The sequence below is a fragment of the Rhagoletis pomonella genome, unplaced genomic scaffold (genome assembly GCF_013731165.1).
Source record: "Rhagoletis pomonella isolate Grant_MI unplaced genomic scaffold, Rhpom_1.0 Rhpom_scaffold_00990, whole genome shotgun sequence".
Lineage (NCBI taxonomy): Eukaryota > Metazoa > Arthropoda > Insecta > Diptera > Tephritidae > Rhagoletis > Rhagoletis pomonella.
Genome location: NW_023459544.1, coordinates 39,115 through 54,368, shown reverse-complemented (window position 1 = coordinate 54,368; position 15,254 = coordinate 39,115). Strand labels below are relative to the sequence as shown.

The 15,254-nt window shown below is 41.6% G+C and overlaps 2 protein-coding genes across 2 annotated transcripts; one reads left to right on the top strand and one right to left on the bottom strand.

Moving 5' to 3' along the window:
• Nucleotides 1–1,130: 1,130 nt before the first annotated feature.
• Nucleotides 1,131–1,570, bottom strand: LOC118751781 (rho GTPase-activating protein 20-like; the record flags this gene model as incomplete). The annotated part of the gene is made up of 1 exon (XM_036486596.1): nt 1,131–1,570. A coding segment is annotated over exon 1 (440 nt), but the record flags the coding sequence as incomplete, so codon positions are not given.
• A 1,792-nt stretch (nt 1,571–3,362) lies between these two features.
• Nucleotides 3,363–7,933, top strand: LOC118751780 (uncharacterized protein K02A2.6-like). Its single transcript, XM_036486595.1, has 4 exons — nt 3,363–3,500; nt 5,445–6,329; nt 7,008–7,274; nt 7,322–7,933. The coding sequence occupies exons 1-4, from the start codon at nt 3,363–3,365 to the stop codon at nt 7,931–7,933; spliced, it is 1,902 nt and encodes a 633-aa protein (XP_036342488.1).
• Nucleotides 7,934–15,254: the final 7,321 nt, after the last annotated feature.

The following is a 15,254-nucleotide window of genomic DNA, read 5'->3' as shown; positions in this document are numbered from 1 at the left end:
AATTGCTTATTTTGAACTTTAACCTTTGATAATTTTTGCAAAAAAAAGAGGTATACCGTTATACTCAGTTCAATCATCTCTATCGACTCCATTTTTTTTTTTTTTTTGAGATTTGGAGCCCAACTGCATTTGTTCCCGGACACCTGAAGCATTATGGACCCCGCCTATAGACGCCGCCCGCTTACTTGGCCTCAGGCTCGTCGAGTCAGAGGACGAATCAGCTGTTTCTCAAATTCTGGGCACGAAATGTGGTTTTTTGCGTTCCCGTACTTCTGGATTATGTTCTATTTTTGAGAGCAAACTTTTCGCTTATTCTCTAATTAAGGGATCCGGTCCGGATTGTTAGGGAAAGAACCTCAGGTGTTATTGTAAATACTTATGGGTGTAATTCAATGTAATTTATAAGTTAATAAAAGTTGGATTAAAGTGATTTATATACAAGATAAACTAAAATAAAAGTGAGCAAACTATTATGTAGTGTTATGTGCATGCACTTTTTGATAAGGAAATCAAGTGGAACGACTTAAGAATTTCTAACAACAAATAACTTATAAACAATTGTATTGTTTATATTTTTTAGTCATACATGTTTTAGAGGATACCTCCCTTAACATCCTGACGAAGTTTAATTTGTTAAATCCACCTGGTTTTCTTAAAACAAAAGGTGCGGCTTAATACTAAAGTCCACCCATCTTGTCTCCTTTAATTTATAGTAAATCAAACATTTGTCTGTTTATACATATCGTCGTTTAAAGTACAAAACCGCGTATCGTCATTCTGCAAAACCGCGTAACTGACATTGGCTGCCAAAAATTGGATTTGCTCACACAAGCTCTTGGCTCAATCCTTATCCATTAGTCCTGAAATATACTAGCCAGAAATGCGATTGTTTTATAAAAAATAGAACAATTTTGAAATGTCGGTGTTTTTACGCTCTAGAAAATAATTTCTACAACTTCACATACGCGGTTTTGCATTTTGCTGATACGCGGTTTTGCATTTTGTTGATAAGCGGTTTTGCATTTTGTTGATACGCGGTTTTGCACTTTAAACGACGATATGTGTTTTTATTTGTTTACACCGAACGACGTAGGGCGCTCTGCTAGTTATAGAGATAATAGACTACTCACCTATGCAAACGATCCGTTTGTTCTGATTCGTCTTCCAGTTCAATTATGTCAAACAATTCCTTCTCACCAGTCCTCCCAAATATTCCATTAGGAATTTTTCGCAAAAATTTTTTTAGAACACTGGCAATAGTATAAACTGAATAGTTGTCTACATTTACTAATCGTCCTGATTGCAAGAAGTGAATAAGTTTTTTCATAGCACCTTGATGGCCAGGCGCCCGGAATACGTCTCGCTTATTTGGCGATTCTTTATTAAGCTTAAGTATAAGGACTAGTAATGGTCCGGGAATGTTTTCGTTGTTTTTGCAAACTTCCTCCAATGGTACACCAAATTTGACTTTCTCCAGTCGATATGTATAATCTGGTGCCGAAGTACCGGGATGTCCGCATGATGTGACAACATTGCTAATGTCTGCTGCACGACGCGCCCAACTGGACATCTTCACTGCTTGTTTTTAAATGTTTTAAACGAATGTCGTGTAAAGATAGAAGTTTCGACGCGAAACACGATTTTTTAAACAGAACTATTTAAGAAAATTCTTCTAGTTCTAATTTTTCGGTATATTATTCATTCAAAGCCTGTGTGGCAGCTGCTATACGTTCCTACCCGCCATAACAAGCCCTTCAAATGTTTACACTTTTTCCCCTCAAAAGATGTACGTTCCACCTTCCACACTTATTTAAACTCTACTATAAAAGCAGTTTTCGTAGATTTCCCTTTTTAATAGCTTTCACTTTAACTGTTCGTTTTTTACTTTTTCTTTGTAAACTTTTTGTATAGGTAAATATACATATATACAAACACACTAACTCCACAGTCGTTATATCCAATACCCCTTACCAATAGTATGTGGCCAACTTCCCGGAATTGTCTTTGCGAAAACTGAACAGAAAGCCTTAGTTTTAAGAAAACTATATCGATAAAACTGCATAAACAATTCGGAAATTTATTTTCTACACTAAATTTTCGTTTCTCCTGGGCTTCATGATGCCACTCCTGCGTAGAAAATAATGCTTTTTCCACAGCACCGTTTTCATCTTACTTTTTCTAACCACGCACACATTTTCTTGAAACCTTAGAAAAAATTCGGGGCAACCACTAAACTTTTATGTGGATTTCATGATTAAAATTCCAATTATATACACAATTTTCACTCAATTTAAATTAATTTAATTTAATCCCCACAATTTTTTAAGTTTTCCGTGCTCCATTCCGTCACTTAACTCTGTTGTTGTCGCTCCTCCTCTGTGTACACGAGAAATGAAAATGGAAGTTTCAGGGATGTAACTCACAGTACTTGTTAGCAGTGTTGCCGCCGCTCAAAGAACTTTCTAACCAAGATTAGACGAAAAGGTTACCAAATGTAAGGAAAAATAACAAAATTTTTTATTAGATTAACAATACAGGTCATCACAAATTCTTTTAAATGGTACTGTGGCATGAACCAAAAAGACAAGATCACGACAGCAGAAGAGTGGCCCGTTATAATCGCACTTATGAAAAAAGTAGGGCGATTTTGACATAAGCCGTTTGTTTACATTTGTTCGTTGTTTACAATTTGATGGTGGCTTTTTACTGCAATTTTCTTAATTTTCGCTTGTGACAACGTGTGCACACATAAGGTAAAGAATAATTTAACACAACGACATGATTTATAAAAGAATTTGCATAATAAAAATGATTATTCATGGGTTCACCAATTACGCGGTTTTCTTTTTTGTTCTCTTCGTTGTTTACTTCTTCCAACAAAGATGGCGTCGAGATTTCAACAGCTAGAAAATAACTTTTTTCTTTCTTTCGGGAAGGCGTGATCTTGTGTCTTTCGTTCATGGTACTGTGGCGAATACTGCGGCAAGACAAAGCGAACAACGAGAAATAGGCAGAATGTTCGAGGAATGACGTAGAATGTTCCACAGAGAGAAACGTCAAGTTGGATGAACACTGCGAACAGCAAGAGAAAGGGAATGAGCGATAAACTTCAGAATGTTCTAGAGTTGCCATAAGTGCCAGCGCAGGTATATAAGGGCGCCGCCACAGCGAGGTGAGTGGACAAATACGACTTCCAAGGTAAACCCGACGATACATCCGCAAAGGATGAGGCTGCATGTTCGTCGAAGGATGTGCAGCAGACATCCGGGAAGGTTGAAGAACAGCAAACAGTTATGGACATGAACACGTTATTGGCTGCCATGTCACAGATGATGCAAGCACAGGATACACGCATGTCAGAGATGTCAGCACAGCTGTCAACTCAGATGCAAACACAATCGTCAGATGTTTCATCGCAGATACAAGCGCTGGAGATACGTATATCAGCAGCGGTATCAGCACAGATGTCATCCCAACTGGAAGCACAGGATGCAAAGATTGTACAAATACAGGAAAAAATCGAAGAGAGACAGGACAAAGTCGAGGCTAAGATGGGCGAGTTAGAAGGTCGACTCCGAGACTTGCAGTTGAATCGTCCAGCTACTTCGACGAGCGCACCCAAGGTAAAAACCCCATCCTTTGACGGCACGATTCCTTTCCAGGTCTTTAAGCTCCAGCTCGAAAAAAACGGCTGCAGCAAATCATTGGAGCATGGAGGATAAATCCGCTGCACTATTCGTTGTATTGAAAGGACCTGCGGCAGAAATCTTGCAGACTATTCCCGACTGTGAAAGGAACAGTTACGATGCGTTAATGGGTGCAGTGGAAAGACGTTATGGTAGCGAGCACCGGAAGCAGATTTACCAGATGGAAATGGAGAATCGCTGCCAGAAATCCAACGAGACTTTACAGGAATTCGCCTCTGAGGTTGAAAGGTTGGCTCATTTGGCAATTGGAGACGCATCTGGTGAGCACCTCGAAAGAGTAAAAATCCAGAGGTTTATCAACGGAATGCGGGACGTGTATACCAAGCGAGAGACGTACGCGAATCCCAAGCCAACATTTGCTGAAACTGTCTCGTATGCTCAGACGCGTGAAACGGCGGCGCTCCTAAGTAGACCAGCCTACAAAGCACATCGCGTGGAAGTAGAGACACCGGACGAGACAAAGGAAATGCTGAAGAAGCGAATCCAACTGCTGGGTGAGAAAAAGCATGGCTCTGGCAAATGTTTTAAATGTGGAAAGCCAGGCCACTTCGCCCGCGATTGCAGCGCAAGCTCCAGTGCGCTCAACAATTCAGCAGGACGCAAACGCAGGACTGAAGGAGACGAATCCAATCGAATTGTAAATCAACGTGGCAGCACTTGGGTAACCTTTTTGACTTTCAATTCATTCCATTGCTTTTGCTGCTAATAGCTACCACGCGGGTTTACAAGTCGTTCCATTAGACAAATTAATCTTAAGGAATCTGCTGTAACTTGAATTGCATTTATTGAATAAACTGTTCCGTAAATTAACATTTGGCGACGAGAACATGGACGAAAAAACCCTTGCGTCAGTTCTGAGTCAATTTCAAGGGGCAAACCAAGCATTACTGGCGAAAGTGCTTGAGCAAAATGTACAATCGCTTCAACGTGTACTTGAAAGTGACACACATACGAGCAATACGCCTGTGTTCAGGCAGTTTAATAAAAGTATCGAAAAATGGCCTACCTACATCCAGCAAATGGAGCAGCACTTCGTGGCGAATGGAGTTGTAAACGAAACTCTTAAACGGGCAAGTTTTCTGTCGTGCATAGGCACGGAGACCTTTGAGCTTCTGCAGAAATTATGCGATAACGTAATAGAAGGGAAGTCTTACAGTGAGCTATTGGCAAAACTATCTACACATTTTGTCGAGAAACAGCACGTGCTCGCCGCGCGTTTCAAATTTTTTTCCATCAGAATGAAATCAAACCAGTGTTATGCGGACTGGGTGGCAGAACTCCGGGGAGCAGCTAAGGAGTGTATTTTTCAGTGCTCGAAAGAAAATTGCAACGAATCATTCATCGATAACAGCATACGGGATATGATAGTGATGCACACCCCACATGATAAGGTCCGTAGCACAGCGCTTCAAAAAACAAATCCGACCTTAGATGAAGTGCTACAAATTGCAACTATATACGAGTCGACGGTAAAGACTTGCAGCGAGATTCGTGGAGAAAACCTCAAGGCAACCGACACAGTTTATAAGGTTCAGGCAAAAAGAAACTGCGAATACCCTTGATGTGAACGAAGCATCGTTCGAATCAATTGGATTGCTCGAAACCATAAATTCAGTAGATAGTGAGGACAAGCCTACAAAAGTATTTGTCAAACTCAACGTAAACAAGCAAAGCCTAAAGTTTCAGGTGGATACAGGCGCTTCGTGTTCTCTAATCGGGTTATCCACATATGTTCAGTTGGGAAGACCACCGTACTCGCCTACTCAGAAAGATTTGAAGGCGTACGGAGGAAGCATAATACAACTGAGAGGCGTTATCCAGGTTGATGTTACTCACGGAGGAACTACCAAGAGGCTTCCAGTACTTTTAGTAGAGAGTGATAAAGCGACAAATATTATGGGACTCGATTGGTTTCAAGCGTTAAATTTTAGTTTAGTTATACCCACCGAAGAGTGTTATGCTAATAATTCTTACATTACTGGTCGGGCATCAGAAACAAGTTTGATCGTTGAGCTGCAGCAACTCGCTCGCGAATATCAAAAGATTTTTTCAGCGGATTTGGGTCCTTGCACGACGTTTAAAGCTGAAATTAAGCTCAAGCCAGATGCTCGGCCGAAATTCTATAAACCATACAACCTACCGTTTGCACAATACGATGAAGTCCGCGATGAAATAGAGCGGCTGGTTAAGGCAAAGGTCTTAACAGCAATTAAAGCAAGTGAGTGGACCGCGCCGATAGTCGTGGTCAAGAAACCGAAGGGAGGTGTGCGTATTTGTGCTGACTTCAAGGTAACGGTAAATCCTCAAATTGAAATAGATAGATATCCAATACCCAGGATAGAAGAACTCTTCCACAAACTGCAAAACGGTAAATTCTTTACAAAAATCGACTTAAGTGAAGCTTATCTTCAAGTGGAGGTATCAGAAGAAGCCAAAAAGTTTTTGGTAATCAACACCCCATTTGGACTATACCAATACCAACGTATGCCTTTTGGTATAGCTAGTGCACCGGGGCTGTTTCAGCGCCTCATGGAGAATGTGATAGCCGGGATCCCACATAGTGCCGTGTATCTGGACGACATTATTGTGTCGGGTCGAACCAACGAGGAGCATATGGACAACGTTAGAACCGTTTTTCAACGATTATTGAACCACGGGCTAAAGTGCAAGTTAGCAAAGTGCAGTTTTGCAAAAGATCGAGTTGAGTATGTGGGACATATCATCGATGCTAATGGGATACTACCGTCCGAAAAGAAAATTGAAGCGATCAAACTTATGCCCCGACCGCAAAATATTCACGAACTAGAAGCATTTATTGGAAAGATAAATTATTATAACAAGTTTGTGGGAAACTTCGCAAGTATTGCCGCCCCGTTAAACATCTTGAGAAGGAAACACAACCACTTTAAATGGTCTTCGAGCCAAGAAACCGCTTTTCAATCTCTGAAACTGGCAATCATCAAAAATACGCAGCTAGTCCATTACGATGACCGTCAACCCATAATACTGGCTGTAGTTTGAGGCATTGGTGCTGTGATATCACATCGCTATTCCGATGGTTCGGAAAAACCAATTGCACATGCGTCTAAAACCCTCAACACCAGTCAATTGCGATACTCCCAAGTAGAGAAGGAAGCATTAGCCTTTATATATGGGGTAACTAAATTTCATCAATATCTTTACGGAAGAAAGTTTGAACTCCTCACGGACCATCAAGCGTTAACGACATTATTTCATCCATGTAAAAGACTGCCAGTGATGACGCTACATCGCCTTCAACGTTGGGCGATTTTACTACAGGCCTACGAATATACAATACGTTACAGAAAGTCTAACGAAAATGCCAACGCGGATGCGCTTTCCAGATTGCCAGCGGGAAACGATCCGGAGTTCGATGAGGAGGAAAGTAGCTGGGAAAATATCGATACCGCTTATCAGATCACAGTAGAAGGGTTTCCGCTGAATGCTGAAATCGTCAAGGAGTATACGAAGAAAGATGAAACACTTAAACGCATTTGCAAAATTATGTTAGAGACGGTTGGCCCGTCAACATTTCGAATTCTGAAGGTAAACTCCTACCATATATTAATCGCAAGTTTTCGTTATCCTTACAGAGTGATGTACTACTCCTTCACACTGAGCATACAAGAGTAGTAATCCCAAGCGCCTTACGGAATAAGGTACTGGCAATGCTGCATGAGGGTCATTGGGGAAAAAGTCGAATGAAGGCAAGGCGTTACGTATGGTTCCCTGGCATCGACAAGGACATAGAACGTATTCACGACAATTGCGCTATTTGCCAGACAAATGGGAGGCAACCCAAACGGGAATTTTCGACCTGGCCCGAACCTATGACACCGTGGGAAAGAGTCCATGTGGATTTTGCGGGACCATTTTTTAATCGAATGTGGCTGCTTCTGGTGGATGCTTATTCAAAATTCCCGTACATCGTGGAACTTGCATCCACATCATCAATATCAACAATCGCAGCACTACAACGTATTTTCTCAATTGAGGGACTGCCTTGCACTATCGTCTCGGACAATGGACCCCAATTCACGGCACACGAATTTGAAAGTTTCTGCAAGCTGAATAATATCCAGCACCTCACCACTCCTCCGTTCCATCCAGCATCCAACGGCCTTGCAGAGAAATGTGCGAACATTCAAAGAAGCGTTCAGCAAAATAATGAAAGAGGAACAACAAGTGGAGCGAGCGCTCTATAAATATCTCACGACATATCGAACGACCCCGAATCCCTTGACGGGTAAATCACCGGCTGAGCTGTTGCATGGACGACAGCCACGAACCGTACTGTCGACCTTGTTCCCCGTAGTCAATGAGAAAATATGTAACCCAAAACCAACGAAATTCAAAAGTGGAGAACAAGTCTTTGCGCGAAATTATTCTGGTGCCCGACGATGGGTCGAGGCCAAAGTACTGAAGTGTGAGGGAAATAAGCTATATGTCTTGCAGACCCCTACTGGTTGGATCCGCCGGCATCAAAACCAGCTGAGAGGTAACAAACTAAATGAGTCGTCAGAACAAGTCGATGTTGACATTGATTTGGAACCTGCAGACTCCTTATCGAGAAAAAATAGTACACAAGTGCCTCGCGATGAACCACCTCATCACTCAACTACGCAGACGCCGCCTAATAACGAGCAGACATATCGTCAGTTACCGAAAACCAGTACCAATTCACCATTAACGCCGCTCAGACGTTCGCAAAGGATAAGAAAGAAACCTGTTAAATTAAATCTTTAAAAAATATATATTAATTTTGTAATATATACAGAAAATTAAGCCCAGAGGAATGTAAGAAGTGTAAAACCTTCTGGCAACCCTATTTAGGAACTTCCATTGTAAATCAACGTGGCAGCAATTGGGTAACCTTTTTGACTTTCAATTCATTCCATTGCTTTTGCTGCTAATAGCTACCACGCGGGTTTACAAGTCGTTCCATTAGACAAATTAATCTTAAGGAATCTGCTGTAACTTGAATTGCATTTATTGAATAAACTGTTCCGTAAATTAACAGTGAGGACACCCAAGTTGTAGGAGAGGTAACATGCAAAGTCGCAATAGGGAATGTGACGGTGTTACACAAGTTCATAGTCGCAGCGATTACGGATGAAGTCATCCTTGGATTAGACTTCTTGCTTGATCAAGGTATGCAGATCAACATGAAGAACAGGGCTATGACGTATAACAATATGGAAGTGCCCCTTCGGTTTGGGTATGATGGTCCATACAGCAGCAAGCGAGTGATCCTAGAGGAAAGCGAGCAGATTCCCCCGAAGTCAGAAGTAGTTGTGTGGGCAAAGATTGATGGAGATTGTGGGACGAACAAATTGTGGGTTGTTGAAGCAACACAAAATTCTACACCGGACGTACTTATTGGTAAAACCTTGGCTAGGACGCAAAAGGATGGACGCATCCCAGTTCGAGTGCTCAATGAGTTCAAATCACCAGTCAAACTCCGAAGAGGAACTGTACTGGGGCAATGTCGAGAGGTAGAGGCAATCTTCAACTGCGAAAAGTTACCTGAAAGCGATTCCATTGGCGAGAATGACATTGCGGAAGACATTAATGCATGGACGGAAGAGTTGGAAGAAAAATACCAGCACAAGGCTAAGGAACTTCTCCGAAGATACTGCAACATATTCGACAAGGATGGCGACAAACCAGGCAGGACTAACGTTGTGAAACATCGCATTGATACTGGCGATGCAAGGCCAATCCGACAAGCTCCTCGGAGTGTTCCACTTGCCAAACGTGAAACTGTTAGCCAAATAATAAAAGAAATGAGCGAGAGTGGTGTGATTGAACCATCAGCGAGTCCATGGAGTTCGCCGGTAGTACTTGTGAAGAAGAAGGATGGTCAAATGCAGTTCTGCGTAGATTACCGGAAACTAAACGATGTGACGAAAAAGGACAGCTATCCTCTTCCCAGGATCGATGACACTCTGGACTCGTTGACTGGAACAAAGTGGTTCTCAACACTCGACCTTAAGAGCGGTTATTGGCAAGTGGAGGTAAGTGACGAGGATAAGGAGAAGACAGCTTTCAGCATAGGAGACGGTCTATGGCAATTCACGGTGATGCCCTTTGGATTATGCAACGCTCCTGCCACTTTTGAACGACTTATGGACCATGTGCTCAAAGGACTGCATTGGAAAACATGTTTGGTGTATCTAGACGACATTATCGTATTGGGTAAAAGCTTTGAGGAACACCTGAACAATTTGGAGGAAGTTTTCCAGAGGATAGCTGGCGCTGGTCTGAAGCTAAGTCCTAAGAAGTGCTCACTGTTCAGGAAGGAGGTAAACTATTTAGGGCACAAGGTGACAACGGAGGGCATCTGTACTGCGAAGGAAAAGATAGAAGCAGTAAAGGATTGGCCAAGACCTAGGAACCTGCACGAACTACGAAGTTTTCTTGGCTATGCACCTACTACCGCCGATTTGTTCCGAATTTCGCCAGCGTTGCTAATAGCCTCCACGAGCTCACTAGGAAAAATAGATCCTTCGAGTGGAACAAGGAGCAGCAGGAGGCTTTCCAGACTCTGAAGGAACGACTATGTACTGCACCTATGCTAGCGTATCCCGTTCCAGGTGCAACGTTTATTTTGGATACGGATGCTAGTGGTTATGCCATAGGAGGCGTACTGTCGCAGGTAATTGATGGGCAGGAGAAGGTAGTTGCCTACTATAGCCGGTCGATTGGAAAACCAGAGAGGAACTACTGCGTAACTCGGAGAGAACTACTAGCGTTGGTGGACTGCGTCAAACATTTCCACAAGTACCTCTATGGGCAACGTTTCCGAGTTCGAACGGACAATGCAGCGCTGAAGTGGCTACTACAGTTTAAGAATCCAGAAGGACAGCTAGCTCGGTGGATTGAGAGACTGCAAAGTTATGACTTCGCTATTGAGCACCGAAAGGGAAGTGTCCACCGTAATGCTGATGCCATGTCCCGCCGACGTTGTAGCCTGGAATGTAAACACTGCTCAAAAGTTGAGGGAAAAGAGGACATTATAGACGTCCGTCTAACGACAATAACACCAGCGGAAGAGTGGAAGGAAGAACAGCTACGAAAGTCCGCAGGAAGATCTAGATCTGGAGCTTTTGATGCATGGACTGGAGGTGGATAGGAGGCCAACTAAGAAGCAAATGGCAGCGGAAAGCCCCATCGCAAAGGCGTACTGGGCACAATGGAACAGCTTAAAATTAATATCTGGCTGTTTGCATAGGGTATGGGAAAGCGAAGATGGCCAGTGCTCCCTTAACCTGATAGTAGTTCCAAGGGTAAGAATTCCGGATGTACTCAAGGAATTCCACAATGGTCCTAGTGGAGGGCACCTGGGAATCACGAAGACCATGGAGAAGGTTAAGCAGAGGTTCTATTGGGTTGGTTGTCGGAAATCGGTCGCAGAGTGGATTGTTAACTGCGCGGAGTGTATTGCAGCTAAGGGGTCGAAATCCAGAAGTCATGGCCAGATGAAGCAATATAACTCAGGTGCACCTTTCGAGCGGATTGCCATGGATGTAGCCGGTCCATTTCCTATGGGCGCACAGGGAAACAAATACGTCCTTGTGGTTATGGACTACTTTAGCAAATGGCCGGAGGTATACCCGATTCCAAACCAGGAAGCAAAAACAGTAGCGGGGGTATTCACCTACAATTGGGTTGCGAGATACGGTGTACCTATAGAGCTGCACTCTGACCAGGGAAGAAATTTTGAGTCTGCGGTGTTCCAAGAGATGTGCCAGATACTGGGTATCCGGAAAACTCGAACGACGGCTCTTCATCCCCAATCAGACGGCATGGTGGAACGGTTCAACCGAACCCTGGAAGAGCATTTGCGGAAGGTCGTGGACAAGAATCAAAAAGATTGGGATGTCCGCATACCCTTGTTCCTGATGGGATACCGGTCAGCAGTGCATGAAACAACGGGTAAAACTCCTGCAAGGGTAATATTCGGCAGTGAGCTCCGTTTGCCTAGTGATCTGAAGTTTGGGGTGACTGGTGATGCTAGAAGGATTGGAAAAGAGACGTCAAACATCCTGGAAGAGGAGCTGAGAGAGATACATGCTCTTGTGAGACAGCGCACACAAATTATGAGTGACAAGATGAAAGCCAGGTATGATAAGGCGATGAATTCCGAGGGTTTCCAGGAAGAAGATTTGGTGTTGCTGTACAATCCACAACGAAAGAAAGGTTTGTCCCCAAAACTTCAATGCAACTGGGAAGGTCCGTATAAGGTCGTAAAACGGCTAAATGGCGTAGTGTATCGGATCCAGACTGTTGGGAGACCAAGAAACAAGATGAAGGTGGTCCACTTGGAAAGGCTTGCAGCGTTTGGAACCGCAAGTGTGTCTGATCGGGACGATCAGACTTAGGTGGAGGGCAGTGTGGCGAATACTGCGGCAACACAAAGCGAACAACAAGAAATAGGCAGAATGTTCGAGGAATAACGTAGAATGTTCCACAAAGAGAAACGTCAAGTTGGATGAACACTGCGAACAGCGAGAGAAAGAGAATGAGCGATAAACTTCAGAATGTTCTAGAGCTGCCATAAGTGCTAGCGCAGGTATATAAGGGCGCCGCCACAGCGAGGTGAGTTAGTTACAAGACAGCAAGCTACAAGTAAAGTGAGCAGAGAAGCGAGTTGCGAATTAGCAAGATATAAGTTTAATTGTGTTACCAAGTTTAGTTAAGCGCTGTTATTGCTTTAACAAGTATTGTAAAGTGTTTTTACTGTATTAGCGAGTATTGTAAGTTGTTTTTTGTACTATAAAGTTAATTGTAATACAATTTGGTCATCGATTGCATTTATTTAACAATCCAGCGATACGAACCGAGAGATTTGGGATATCCGGACGAGGTTTCAAGGATAATCGTAACAGTACGTTTGTAACCCAAAGCAAATCAATTTTTATTTGCATTTTTGAAAAGTAAATCCTTTTAAGGCTGTAAATACATATTTTAGAAAATCAGTCTTCCCGTATTAGATACATTTGTATGAATGTTAATATCTTCGGTAACATTACCAGTCTCTAAATGACTTTTTTAAATAAGTACATAGGTACACAGTTTCCAACTTCTTTGTAAGAATCAATAAAATACCTAATCAGCGTGATCAACCACATTGTATATATTTTAAGATTAAGATTAAACAATTAAAAATTGGACTTATTGGACTATATCGTCGCTCAGCGCGAAATACCTCGTATACGCCAAACGTAGTACCGCTTATACGATGGTAAATAAATTTTACAAAAGCGCAAAAAGCCGATTTTTTCAAAACTGTGGAATGGTATTTTTACTGAACCTACTTGCTATAAGAGTAATGGAGAAAATAATGACCAAATCCCTTTTTTATTATACATACATGTGGTGGTATTGGATTCTGCATATACGAGGTATTTATATATGTACTATTTCAGTCTTCTTTCATATGATACCAAATTTGTTTAATTTGGACAGGCCGTTTATTTATTATCCGGAAAGGACTTTTATTTTGGAATAATATTCGCAACAACCCTGCTATCTAAGTATATATTCATTTGAAATAGTTATTATAAAACAAATACATACATATGTAAGTAATATTTATACATTCATGCCAAATATTTTCACTTGGTTTCACTGCTGGGGCTCCCACTGCTGCTGCTACTCTCCTCAACCTCGACAGGTGTAAAGCCCAAAATACAATAACGCAGTGGCAGTGGCAGCGGCAGTTTTTCGAAATCAGCTGTTTTTTAGAAAGTGTGGTGTCCAATGAAGCGACTCACAATACAGCAGTGGCAGCTAGCAGTACTGCTCAGTTTAGCCCAAATTCTAAATTCACTGCCACTGCCTTCATCGCAGCAAACTTCGCATGCTGAATTTGACATAAATGAAACGCAGCCAACATCTGTTGATGTCACTGAAGCCTAAAAGGCAACAACAAAAATGTAAACAAACAAAAGGGAATGTCAAAAAAAGCAGTCACTGACAACGCCGTATTGTGTTTGCTGCGGCATTGACTGCCAATATTAGCACTAACAGCTGATTTTAAAAACTGTCACTGCCACTGCCACTGCGCTATTGTGTTTTGGCCTTAACTGCCAGCGTTGCCGTTTGGTCCAATAGGACCAAAATTGGTAGCTTCATTCTCCTTTGGTAGTTTGGTTGGTTTGATGAAGCTTTTGGAAGGCAAAAATGTTTTGAAAATTCAATCGAACTTGGCATTAAAATTTGTTCACTTTGCGTTTACATGTTGAAAACATTGCTTTCACTTTGCTCACACGTATAAATTTTTTTTTTGTTTTTTCTAAATTTTACTAAGCACATAATTTTCTAGAAACAAAAACTCACTTCCCAAAGCTATGATCGATCATTTGTTGAAATTGAACGAAAAATTGGCTATCGTCTTGAAAGAAAAATTGGTGATATGCAATTTGCAAAGTGTGAGTTTATTGGTAGAAAAAGGGGGGAGAGTATGCAAATTGAAACAAGATTTGGAATTTTGTTTTTTTGAAATGCATAAAATGTCTGATTTTGTTTTTTTAAACATTAAAAATGTTTGATATGAATTGAATTAACCTCAAAGGTAATCACATTTTTACAAACGTTTTTTTACGCAATACGTTAATTCTCTTGTTTAAAAGCCCGAAGCATGAATGGTTAACCACTACTGTAAACAATATTATACTGCCAATTCGTGTAGTTAAAAACCCTGTACATGCAAGAAATCTTGTTTTAATAATGAAAAAAGATTTGGTAGTTTGGAAACTGATTTGGTAGGCGTTTTGGTACCTAAAAATAAACTCCAGTGGCAACACTGGTAGCTGGCCTATGTCAATTAAAAACTACAGTAAATATTAGAAAATAACCAAAACGGGAAAGGTCTTAACAACCTCACAGGCAAGAAAAAAATAACCAAAATTGGTTAAAAGTAACCAAAACGGCAACACTGCTTGTTAGTAGAGTTGTCTATGAAGTTTCAGATGCCATGAATGCATTTAAGCTGAAGCACAACACCGGCGAACGGCAAATTTTTCGTCGCGGATGTTCACCGAGATAATTAAAACACACTTGTGGTGTTCACAGTTCGTTCCAAATTGTGTCTGAAAATGTAGACGTCTACATTTTGAGACATCTTTAGCATCAAACTGTGAGCACCCCTTTCTAGCAGTCGTCGCAAAATCGTCTCAAAACTTTGCTGGTGTTGCCAGACATTTCTTCTTTGCGTGCTTTTTTATATGTCGCCTTTCGATTTTGTTTCTGAAAAATTGTAATTATTTAACTTAATTGCCAATTCCTAATATTTGTTATATCTTTTCCTTGATTTGTTTCTTTTCATCAGAAATTGCGCTCAAATTAAATGCAAATACAGAAAACGTGCCCAATAAATAAAAAAAATGCGATTAGTATGCCATAATGCAACCCTGCTGCGAGGTTGCAAAATGTAGACGCGTAAAAAACATACCTTTGAGTGTGACAAAATGTAGACGGCGTAGTTTTCCAATTTTGTATGGGAAACAACAACACCACAGA